This window comes from Amblyomma maculatum, chromosome 5 (assembly GCF_055883805.1).
Source record: "Amblyomma maculatum isolate TAMU_Amacu chromosome 5, ASM5588380v1, whole genome shotgun sequence".
NCBI lineage: Eukaryota > Metazoa > Arthropoda > Arachnida > Ixodida > Ixodidae > Amblyomma > Amblyomma maculatum.
Genome location: NC_139348.1, coordinates 137,382,896 through 137,395,620, shown reverse-complemented (window position 1 = coordinate 137,395,620; position 12,725 = coordinate 137,382,896). Strand labels below are relative to the sequence as shown.

Below are 12,725 nucleotides of genomic sequence, written 5' to 3'. Positions count from 1 at the left end.
CTGTGCACGTTAAAGAACCCCAGGTGGTCGAAATTACCGGAGTCCTCCACTACGGCGTCTCTCATAGCCCGAGTTGCTTTGGGACGTTAAAACCCACAAACCAACCAATGAGAACAAAATCCCAACTTCCTCAACCAGACATCACAATTACATTTCCTTTTTTGTATGGTCACCAGTCGATCTTTTGGATTTGGTAGGACGTCGAAAATAATCTGGATAATCCAGCAGTCCGAAAAATCCACACGCATCCAGTTTTCAGTACGGTTGCTTGTTCTTTGATAGGCCCTTTCTAGGCCACTTGGAAATGAGTACTGTTATTAGATTCAGAAAATTTCGATTGGCTACTGTACTTGCTAGAGACCTGCACATGGCCATGGGAAAATAAATATGCTGGAATGATGGCTTAGTTTCATCTCAATCAATTTTAATGGTGCCCAGTCGATATGCCTTATTTATCATACTGCATGAATGGTTGCAGAGGATGCTATAAATATGTTGAGTTTGGGATATCTCCTTATTTTTACAGTAATGACAACATTAAAAAAATGAAAGAAAAATCATGTAATGAAAAAGTGTTAAACGTGCTATCAGGTCAAAGGAGAAGGTTATGTATTGTATTTTTTATTTTGTACTATAACTCCGGGCAGTTTCTTGCTCTGAAACTAAAGTGTACGGGGTCACTCACCTTTATGGCAAACATGAGAGGAGGTGGTCACAGGTAAAGACCAGGAGAGGGTGCTTCACATACAGTAACTTTGCTTCAATGCACAGGTTGGACACCCTGGGGCTACAAAGAAAGCGGCCAAGCACTAGCATGTCCACCTTAGGTTTGGCTTAGTTTCTGTTGTTCAATGTCCCAAAGTGACTCTGGCTATGAGAAACACCGTAGTGGGGGGCTCCGGAAATTTCGACCACCTGGGGTTCTTTAAGGTGCACCGACATCGCACAGCACACGGGCACCTTGCTTTTCGCCTCCATTGAATAGCGGCCACGACGCTGTATATGTTGAGGCACTACTGCATACCATTGCGTACACCTTTATACGTATGCAGTTGTGCAGAACTGTAACATTATGTGGACGTTCCAATTAAAACTGTATTGCTGCCTCACATGCCAACTCGAAACCATGCATTGAATGCTGAAAAACGCTAGAAATCACAAGAAAGGAGGGCTGTATCAATTGTGAACACCACCAGCTGCACAGATAAATACTATCATTTACTACACATTTTAAATTTATGGAAGCTACTATGTTTTACATACAATGCTCACTAGGGTACATGAAAGCATGTACATAAATACCTTATCTTTTAACTCAGCTATGTGCTAGGCCACATAAGTTTGGAGGATGCAGCCACACACAAAAAAATGTCATAAATCGAAGCGCACAAGCAAATTCCGTGCCAAGTTTGCTTTTGGGAGCCCATGTGGAGTGTGAAAGAGAACAGATGTCCTTGCAATTTGAAATCCATTCATCCACTTATCCTTTTTCCAATTAAAACAAACTCCGCAAGACCTGCAATCTTCGAATCGCATTTATTTTTGTTTTCCTTTCAAGGCTCACACAATACCAAATAACAAAACAGGTCAAATGAAACGATGCCAAAAGGTAAAAACCCATAGTTCAATGTTTGTGCACTAATGGCCCAGGAGGGACCGAATTCTTAAAAAGCCCTCAATGCCAGTCACCCAGCCTTGGACACACCGCTGCGCATGAACAATGACTATGACCACTGATAGCCACTAGCAATCAATGATGTATGATGAATGTGGCCCACATGGAAAAGTGTTAACACAACACAAATGTGCAAGAAATGACTTGGATGAGGTAAGCTTGATTCCGGGAACAACAAACAACAAAAGCATATTAAGGGTGAACAATTGAACTGCACAACTGGGGGGCGCTCTTCCTTCCCAAGAGTCCGTGGAATATCTGCGGAGAACGTCCACGATACAAACATCGTTTTGATTGTGTGAGCCATGTAAACAAAAAAGAAAAGTCCCGCACTCTCTCTCATATTCCACTAAACAAAGGGCAATGTCTCAAATGGGGGTGGAGCATGATGTCACTCGCATCAACTGCCACTTCTTGGGTTTTCTCTCATTCCATCTTGTTGACGTAGGCGTCCAGTTCTGCGTCCAGTTCTTCTGCGGTGGGAACCTTGCGCTGAACGTTGCCTCCACGTCCGCCCCTCCCTCTTCCGCGGCCCCTGAAAATACGGAATAAATCAATGAAACCCCTGCAACAGCTGGTGAGCCAGTTTACACAAAGCAATCTAAATCTTGCATACACCAGATCACTAAATTCTTCAAGATGTGCTCTAGATAATAGCATTACAGTTCAAAAACACCTAAGCTCCGGCTTATCAGGTATAACGATACATCGCTTATAATGATTAAATTGTCAGTTGTCCCATTGCCCCATGTAAAAATAAACCGTATATAACTATCGATCATCAGCGGCATATTGGATACGATAGCTTTACCGCAGTCCGGTAGATATTTACCATGAAAATTTGTCTCAATATTTGATAAAAAATAAGATACTAAGATGAGAATGACGTGAAAATGGCATAAGTGCTACAAATGGACTAGTGTGGCTAAATCCACGAGGAGGCATTGCGTGCGGTTAGGAAATTAGTGCTATCATTGTAATTGCAGCCTGTGCCACAGTTGTATCGCCACCGCCCAATTGTGCGTCCGTGGAAGATAGCGCCAACCAAAGGGACAGCGATAGCTCTCGTGATGAAACAGCAGATTCATTGGGATTTCTGGCAGGTTTCAAGGTTCACGAAAAAATACAGGCATTCACACCCTACGATTTATCAGGGTTGGAGATGTACTGCACTTCATCCAGCTGATCGGTTTCGTGCACGCAAAAAAGGACTACTGCCAGAGTATACCCTCTTTTTATACGGGCAGAGTTAACCACGGTTAGCTTAACTGCGGTTACGCGAAACCGTGGTTAGTCCATTTACACGGCAGACCAAACTATGGCTACACCCCTAATAGCGGTTATCACAGAGTTTGGCGACCTCGGTTTGCGTCGTTAACGAGGTTATGGTGGCATCTGTTGATAGAGGCTGCTCGTCGGCACCCGAGTGCGCGAAGCGCACGAGCGTGTCTGCTTCAGCAGTGTACTCATTTGCCCGGCGTATTCGGTTACGGCCTACAGCCAAGCGTCTGCATACTGAAGCCCCGTCCTGTGTCTGCAGTATCGTTTGCGCGGCTTAGTGCTGAGCGCGGAACGTCGAAAAATGAGCGGTCTTAGCTTTATCATGAAAGTGCACAAGTTCGCAAGGCTTACTGGCAATTTGCCGCTGGTCAGTGATCCTCAAGAGTGATTCAATCCTGATATTCGGCTCAGTATTCCAGATGCCAATCAATTTAGCACGCTTTATTTCAGACGTCGGCGCTAGCGAGCCACCGTGTCGTTCGCGCATGGTCTGTGGGACGAGGGGCCAACGCGGCAGTGGTGTTTACAGTGGTCGATGAAGTGCTGCCATCATCCGGGGCTTGACCGCGCTGTTGACGCCTTGTCAGACGGCACTCTGGAAACTACATTATAAATAAGATATTTGTAAATGCTGCTTCGTTCCGCAGATCACAGAGTCGCTTCGGTTGTACTTTATGGGCAATGGCAGCCGTAACCCAGAACGGCGGCGAGCTGTGAAAGCACAGCTAACCGCGATTGGCGGTTAACCGTGGTTAAGTTCGGTAACCTGTGTAACCGTGGTTAACTTTGCCCGTGTAAAGAGGATATACTCTGTACTGGCAGCGATGCTCACGGAGCTGCCTCTTAATCAAGTGCAATTTTCAGAATTTAAGCATGTATCCTCTAATAAGTTTTCAATGCTCTTTACGATGATTTGCATTGTTTGATGCAATTCACTCATCGGTAAGAGTTTCAAGACCCCCTCCCCCCTTAACTGCTAACATCTGAATTAGCGAGCGCGCAACACAACACCACAGACAAAACGGCAGATGACTGGGACCACACTGCCCATTCAAATTATCCCGATTTCTGAAGGCTGGTATAGTTGAACCGAGCCCTACCTCAACTTTGCCGCAAAGTTGGCAAATTAGCAGCTAAAAAAACTGCGGACTCACCGGAAGCCACCCCTGGAACGTTGTGGCGCGGCACCACCACCACCACCACCGCCTGTGGCTGCATAGCCGAGCCGCGATGCTGGTGACAATGCCGCGGCGCCCACTGCTGACGTGACAAGCTGGATGTTCATGGGCCGGCCTGCACAAATGGCAAGCAATGTACCTAAGTGACACACATTCCCCTTCATTGAACGCTATTCCAAACAGTGCCAAGGCTAGTGGTAGCATGTTGACGGGGCACCAAGCAGAAAGTGAAGGTAGCCTATATACAGGGCGTTCTGTATTAAACAAGCAAAGCAGTCGACTCGACAGGCTGCGTCATCTTGCGAAGTGCGACGCAACCAATGCCCTGAAGAGCAGGGGCAGGCCACATAATTCTTCGGATGACGCAGACTGTCAAGTCGCCTGCTCTGCTTGTTTTGACGAAGCGTTCTGTCACACCAGACTGCAGTTTTTCATTGATTTCAGAAAATTCAGGCTTGCACTGCATCAATACCGCTCGAGCTCTGGATGGCGTGGCAAGCAAGTGAATCGCAAGTCATTGAAGAGCAGCCATTGCTGCTGGTGTAGCTAACAGCATGCCCGAAGAGAACTACTAGTGAGGGTAGAACGGTTGCTTGGCGGGCTAGATGGTTCATATCTAACTTGTATTACAGCGCAAACCACAAGAAGGGACGACGACAGACTCTGTCGTCAAGAAGTGATGAAATTACCTTTTAAAACAGGTGCCCACTGAAGGACAAATTAAGGAAGTTTGGATTAAGATTCCAAAATATTCTAATTCGGGGCAAAAAAAAAAAAAAAAAAAAAAAAAAAAAAAAAAAAAAAACAAGCAAGCACACAGTATATAGGTCTACATTATGTGGGTGCATTCACGTGCACTACTGTTGAGACTACACACGTGCCTGGCTAGACCAAGTGAAGCGAGATTGCCGAATGCACCATGAGGCAAGAGTGCCCTTTTTAACAACATGGTCGATTAGCACAGCACTTCTCGGAACTAGCGGCCAGCGCAAGCCAAGTCAACGAGAACCAGTAAGTCACTAAGGTTTGTGTGACATTGCACGAATGACACTGAAGGCGAATTTCACAGACTGAAAGTGACACTAAATGTGCCTGCGTGACAGGGGTACTATACCAGTGACCACGCATCTTGCACTGGTTACCATTTCTAGCGGCGAAGAAACTAGCATTTCAGCATCTACCGCAGCGTGTTCTCGTGCACAGCACAGAATATCATTTTCAGTTTCTCCGCATTCTACAACATCTTGTTCTTAAATGCAGAACTGGGTCTGTATTTTGAGTTTGTGTCGTTATCTCCCCAACCTCAAATCAGACAATTGGTAGAAACGCTGGAAACGAAAGTGGCTACTAGATAACACTTCCGGCTCTGGCGTTTCCAGCGATTGTATACTCGAGGCCAGGAGAATAGCGACACTTTCAATAGCGACGCAAACTCTGAATACTAACCAAGATATCCTTAGGCATGCAGGCCTTTGTTGAAACTCCTTGATAAAGAATGATGCATTAAATAAGCAATGTCTTGCGCTATCAAGACACGCAGACTGTAATTCAAAGAATTATAGCACCAAAACCAGGCTTCTTTCGGTGCCACACATTCGACGCTGCTACGTTGTGGCTTCGCGACACTACCCAGCTTTAGTGTCCGGCACACAGTACCCCTCTTGAGTGTAGAGGGGGGGGGACGGACGAACGCAAGACTTACCATCAAGGGGCACGCCATTGTACTGTTTCATGGCTCGAACAGCATCTGTGCGCCGTTCAAAAACCACGTCTGCAGTGCCCAAGGAGCGCCCAGAGCGATCGTAGTGGACTGCTGCCTTCCGCAGAGGTCCAAACTCGGCAAACAATTCCTGCATTTTGAAAAGAACAGCGACTAGTCAACATATGGCATACTGCATTAAGGGGCGCAGTGATGTTCGCCAGACCGCTAACTGCGGCCGGCCTTCTAGGTTGTTTACACTTTCCCGATGCCCAAAGCCCAATCATAATGGTGAAATCGTAGCACCTGATATTTTAATCAGTTTTAATAACCAGTGTTTTGGCACCGATGTGAGTGACACACGACGGCGAAGTTCGCTAACGGATATGACGTTTCCTTCTCGCTTGGGCGCTGCTTCGCTGATTGGTTGAGCACGCACATTAGATTTTACAAACGAGTGTTCGTCAAGTTACTGTGCAGAAAACAAATAAACGGTGTATTAGTTCCACGTGCGTTCTTGAAGTGCTTGTAAAGATAGCTCCACTCCCGCAGGCTCCTCAAATCCCAAGGCAACTGACAACGTTCGGATCTCGGAGGTTGGCAAAATCGCTAGATAGTCCAAAATCACGTGGCTGATCGTTTCTGCCAAAGCTCCACAAATGACGCAATTTGTATAGAGATGGCTCGTGAAGAGCGCTCATCACAGCAGTCCGCAGCACTCCACAGCAGGCTTCCGCCAGCAGCCTACTGCCCAGGCAGTTGTCATGTAGTCGTTCCCAACATTCCCAACAGATTACCTCCTTGATGGCCCTGTACATGGTAAGCTTTGCCTTAGCTCTTGTACGCCACTCAACCGTCTCCACCTTCGGACTCATCCTCGAATTTTCGCACAAGTAGTATTAGAGTAATCCACGGTAGCACCAGCGATGGACGCCGGCGGAACGCCAAAACGGCGTTCCGGCCAGTTCTGCCATAGTGACAAAATCATCAGCGTAAACAAGGGCTAGAATGCAAAATCCAACACCGCAGCAGTCATAGTCATGCAATGCACGTGATTGTTGTTACCGTAGTAACAACGCTGCCAAAAAGCATGGCTACAGGTAGAGTTGGACAGGCAACCATGGTGGAAAGCTTCTGATATGTCAGCAGAAAGCTACGTTTCTCATAGGTTCCGCCCAAGTCAGGCGCTGGGCGAGCGAAATGGGAGAGGGGCTCCCTCTCACATCAGCTCAGACGCGCTGTTTTTTTCTTCCTGTATTTAGAATTTTATAACACCGATTACCTCTTGTTTCCTTGCGCCGATTTCAGTCATTCTTTTTGAACTGACATCGGCACGGTGCAAAAGAACCTAGAGGTTGGCTGGAATTAGCGGCTTGACGAATGTCACTGTGCCCCTTTAAGGTGACCAAGCGCAACTACCACTGCGGACAATAGGGCGCTTAGCAAATAATGATTTGCATGCGACATCACGTGACTTGCATGTGACGGTGCAACAGGCACAGGTTCCACAGAGCAGCCAGCCTATACTACGCTTGAACCGAGAAGTGAAAACTTCAAAGTAACAAAACCCTCTACGCAACGAACAATTTCAGCTTTCGTAACCCTGTGCCTGCACTGTGCGACGCTGAAATGCTGCCTACTTGAAGCGGGAAAGTGACGAAGAGCAGTATGTTCAAGATTTCATTCTACCGGAGGCATTTGGTATCAGTTTTGTGGACCACTGGATTGCTCATCGCTGTTCCCTTCTTGCCATGCCTCCTTCCCACGAGCCGAAAAAATGAGCTCTCGTGTCGTTATCTGGCCATGCTGCTGATATCTTCTGTGAATCTAAGTGGATGAGGGCAACAGCAGACCGAGGCATAGACAGAGGCTCGCCGATTACATAAGAAAATGTAATCAGCGAGCATGACAGGAACTGAAAACCAGTTCCTGTGCAGTAATTGCACATCGTGCAGATGTGCAGTAATTGCACATCGTTGGTAGAGCATAACAGCCGTTTCAAATTCCACATCGAGGGTTGCTAAGTTGCTATAGCACGGCAAAGCATGTCACATCAATAGTTTTTAGTGGACAGAGGCTAGTGCATCAACCAAGCAAAATGGAGCAGAGTGGCACCATCTAGCGCAGTGGTTCTAAAACTTTTGTCTTCAGGGAACCCCAATAGCCATCAATATGTTTCAAGGACCCCCCTACTTCGCCATCAGAATTGGGCAATGTTGCTTGCGAACTGACCTGCCCTCTGGTTTTTTTCCAGTCTTTTAGTTCATTTTTGCAAGTCCAGGGATCGAAACAAGGTTGAGCATTTTGGAGCAGCTTTGGAGTAATAAAATGAGACTTTTGGAGCACTCTAATTATGTACTGGAGCATGTTTCTTGAGGCAAGTGTTTTTAATAATTGCAAATTATTATTAAACACATTAAGCAAGCTCCATGACTTTCTAGTTTACAAACATTTTATGGCTTTCATGTATTAGGTCCAGTGTGTTGCATTTTTTCGACCATGGCGGCCCCTATAGCGTGCACATGTAACTCGCAGCATACCATCGCCATGCTGAATTTCTCAGTCACTTAATCACAATGCACCGGATCACAATTTTTGTAGTTCAGTCGTGTCCGACTTTTCATGACCCTATGGACCATGTCACGCCACGCTTTCCGGTCTCTCACTAAATTCCTAACATCACATAACTTCATCTGCAGTGCCTCGAGGATGCCATCTAACCATCGCGTTCGCTGCCTACCCCTTCTCCGGCGACCCTCAACCTTTCCCAACATCAAATCTTTCTCCAGCGACTCCTCTCTTCTCATCAGATGACCAAAGTAGCTGAGCTTTAACTTTAGAATTTGACCCTCCAATGAGCAGTCAGGGTTTATGGTCGACAATATCGACTGATCTGATCTTCTGGCAGTCCAAGGAACTCTCAAGAGTCTTCGCCAGCACCACAATTCAAATGTGTCAATTCTTCGGCGGTCAGCCTTTTTCACAGTCCAACTCTCGCATCCATACATCACAACTGGAAAGACCATAGCACGAGTTATACGGATCTTGGTTGGCAGACTAATGTCTCTGCTCTTTACTAGGCGGTCAAGGCTAACCATTGCTCTCTTTCCCAGAAGCAGGAGTCTCCTAATTTCATGGCTGCAGTCTCCTTCCGAAATAATCTTGGAGCCCAAGAAAAGAAAATCTGTCACAGCTTCCACTTCTTGTCCATTGATGCTCCAGGACTTGATAGGGCAAGACGCCATGATCTTTGTCTTTTTAATGTTCAGTTTAAGCCCAAACTTCACTCTCTTCTTGTATGCGCATCAGAAGTCTCTTGAGTTCCACTTCACTTTCTGCCATTAAAGTGGTATCATCCGCATATCTAAGGTTGATACGTTTTCCAGCAATCTTTACTCCAGCTGAAGACTTGTCCAGACCGGCCTTCCTCATGATGCACTCTGCATATAGGTTAAATAGGCAGGGCGACAGTATGCAGCCTTGCCTCACTCCTTTCTCGATCGGAAACCAATCAGTAAGACCATGCCCAGTTCTGACTGTGGCCTCTTGCCCTTCATACAGGTTCCTGAGGAGACAGATGAGGTGAATTGGAACTCCCATCTCTTGGAGAGCTTGCCACAATCTGCTGTGATCTACGCAGTCAAACGCTTTCGCATAATCAATAAAGCAGAAGTAGATGGGTTTCTGGAACTCTCTTGCTTTTTCCATGATCCAGCGAAGGTTGGCAATTTGGTCTCTAGTTCCTCTGCCCTTGCGAAACCCAGCTTGCACGTCCGGAAGCTCCCGATCCACATACTGCTGCAGCCTACCTTGGAGGATTTTCAACATCACCTTGCTAGCATGCGAAATAAGCGCAATCGTGCGGTAGTTGGAACAATCTTTGGCACTGCCTTTCTTTGGAATGGGGATGTAAACTGACCTCCTCCAATCCTGTGGCCACTGCAGGGTTGTCCAAATCTTCTGACATAATGTATGCAGAATGTTAACAGCGTCATGGTTGAGGTTTTGAAGCAACTCAGCCGGAAGGCCATCAATTCCGCTAGCTTTGTTCTTAGCAAGGCTGGCTAAGGCCCATTCAACTTCACTCTTCAGAATGCCCGGCTCGAGATCAGTAATCACAACTGTCTTATGTTGGGTTTGCACATTCGGGTCCTTCTTGTACAATTTTTGTAGACAAAACCATTAATGGGCCACAGTGTGCAAAAATAGCGGTCCACTAAACTTGACAGTAAAACACTGAGACAGAGTTTGGAGCAGAATGGAGGAAATGGAGAAGCACTACCACCCTTGAGTATGTGTACATTGTGTCTTTTGGCAGGAATCAAGCTTTTTATGAAATGCCCCCATCTCGTTCACGTTCAGACATCGAAATTGAAAACAAAAAGAAAAAACTGTCACAAGACCAACATTCTATTTCCTTCACGCACTCGGCCAACCTTACAGGCACGGCGTGGGTGTATTTTTATACTTCGGCAGATACTGTTTTGTTGGCACCCATGTGCTTGTCGGGGACAGAACTTCACCCGGCTTCATCTAAATGCCCAGAAAAACGCCCCACGAGACGCGCAGACTTTACTGTCCTAGTTTAGCTCGGCTGAGCGAGAACCCCTGATCTAGAGACAAATGATCAAAGCACTTTATCAGTAATGCGAAAAAAGCATAAACAATAGGCTTCGTAACTTTGAAATAAAGCAATATGCCCACAACTTATAAGCAATATTTTACTGAGATGTGATGAAATCATGGGATACACTACTAATGGCAAGATTTACCGCAAGACATTGCTGAAATTTTTTCACCACGGACTCTTGTTGAATAGGATACGTAATGCCTACCTTGATATCGGCGTCAGACACTCCATAGTCGAGGTTAGAGACCAGCAGCTTGGAGGGGCCCATTCCAGCACCTCCCAGGCCGCCCGACAGGGCACGTCGCGCACCAACTCCATCGTACATGTCATGTTGCCATCGGTCCGGTATCTCTTTGGTTTGCGTGAAGCCCTAAAAGCAGCCATGAGAATAAAAAGTATTATATCACCCCGTCAAATGGAGCATGTTTAACACATTTGTGACGGACGCCGCTTAATCTTAATCACAGATTCGAGAGATAATGGTTAACTGAACCAAAATGCACAATTACACCAATTCTGTTATCACGGTATAATACATGGTTTTAGTTTGTAGCCTTGAGAATACCACGGCTGCTTATAAATTCTGCAAATTTAAGCTCAAGGTATCAAGAATCACGGTAGGGAAACTAGGGTTTAAAATTACCACCTTCTTTAGAACAATTGATGGGAACTGTTGACAGGTGTCTAAGAGCACCAAACAAAACGAAGTAGAACTTCAATGACCACGTCCTAAACTGATGCGCCATGCAGTGTTTATTCTCAACCATGACTCATTTCATCGCATTAGATCGTCGTGCAAGAAGCTAGCAACATTTGCAAGGAATCTTCGTCGTAATGAGCGGCTTTAACAAGGTCCGACTGTTACTCCACAATCCGAAATGACCAATTCCACTACGGTCACGCGACGGGCAACAGAGACTAGCGAGCGATACGTGCGGAAAAGACGTAGTTGTGTCTAGCTCGAACAGGTCAAGACACATTTAGCGCAAGCGTGTTGGTTGGAGTATTAGAAAAGAAAAAAGCGCGGCCACATTGCTGCGCGTCTATCGGGTATTGAATATTTGGGGGCTGGGATTTAAAAAATTCCTATGCAAAATCTACTACCCCGTTCGAGCTGAAATAACGTTCACAAAGTAGCAAAATATCGTCTATGTTATGTGATAAGGGATTCAACATCGGTACTTGCCTAGATTATCCGAAATCGAGAAAAAACTGCTCTCGGCGGCGTGCACAATTTTCGCAGAAGACAGTCGAAAAGCTATTTTAACATGATGCGCCATCTGTCGAGCAGTGAGACAAGCTCCATCCCGGCCGTTGGCGCGCTTGCCTCGCTGCCCGACAGATGACGCACCATGGTAAAATAGCTTTTCAACTCGCTTCTGCGAAAATTGTGCACGCCGCCGAGAGCAGTTTTTTCTCGATTTCGGAAAATCTAGGCAAGTACCGATGTTGAATAACTTATCACATAACATAGACGATATTTTGCTGCTTTGTGAACGTTATTTCAGCTCGAATGGTGTAGTAGATTTTGCATAGGAATGGTTTAAATCCCAGCCCCCAAATATTCAAAACCCTGTAGAGCCGGTATACCTAACACTAATTTAGTCAGCGAAACGGCCACCGACGCAGTTTCAATGAAGCAATGACAAAGGCTTACAGAGGTAGCACTTTTGGCGCGCCGCGGTTGGTTCATACCGCAAGGACGCTAGTGAATGGAAAAAGACTCGCATACCCTGGCATAAGGTTGCTGACGAGCACGTCCTCGAAGTGTGCCTCTTCTAACGGCTCCACCGCCGGCGCCAAATCCACGTGCAGCCCCGCGTCCAGCGAAGCCACCCGCGCCTCGGCCTCGGCCGGCGCCCCTGCCACGGCCTCGCGTCGTCCGGTACTGGCTCCGGTTCATCTTGATGATGTCGTCTAAGGACATGTCTATCTTGTCTCCCATGGTGATGCTGGATGTGTGGCTACTCGTTCGACGAATGACCCACTGTTCGCCTTGTATACGACGAGGAAACGCTTCCTAACCGCTGACGAAAAAAAAATGCTTTTTCAGTTATGGCGGACAACAAAAACGACGCAAGGCATTCTGGGAAAGGACACAAGAGATTTCAGCATCACCTGGCCAGATCCTACACTGCACATATATTATTTTGTAAAATAGGCTATAAAATACTAGAAAGTAAAAACATTAACTTTTATAAGATTTTATTATGCATGCTAAAGTTATTCATTTTGATTCTAGTGCTAAAAGTAGCGAATGCT

At 46.2% G+C, this 12,725-nt stretch overlaps 1 protein-coding gene across 1 annotated transcript; it reads right to left on the bottom strand.

Annotated features, from left to right (window-relative positions):
• Nucleotides 1-1,517: 1,517 nt before the first annotated feature.
• Nucleotides 1,518-12,549, bottom strand: Ref1 (RNA and export factor binding protein 1). The gene is made up of 5 exons (XM_084604468.1): nucleotides 12,196-12,549; nucleotides 10,669-10,833; nucleotides 5,837-5,984; nucleotides 4,111-4,249; nucleotides 1,518-2,210 (listed from the first exon to the last, which is right to left on the bottom strand). Exons 1-5 carry the CDS (start codon nucleotides 12,406-12,408, stop codon nucleotides 2,102-2,104), a joined length of 774 nt encoding a protein of 257 aa, XP_084460594.1. The 5' UTR covers nucleotides 12,409-12,549; the 3' UTR covers nucleotides 1,518-2,101.
• Between the last annotated feature and the right edge of the window lie 176 nt (nucleotides 12,550-12,725).

Bases quoted from the DNA above. Each gene is read 5' to 3' on its own strand.
- Ref1 (XM_084604468.1), bottom strand. From the start codon at position 12,408: ATGGGAGACAAGATAGACATGTCCTTAGACGACATCATCAAGATGAAC. The intron at 4,250-5,836 runs GTAAGTCTTGCG...CCATTTGTGCAG, and splicing joins CAATGGCGTGCCCCTTGATG to GCCGGCCCATGAACATCCAG. The intron at 2,211-4,110 runs GTGAGTCCGCAG...CCGTATTTTCAG, and splicing joins CGTTCCAGGGGTGGCTTCCG to GGGCCGCGGAAGAGGGAGGG.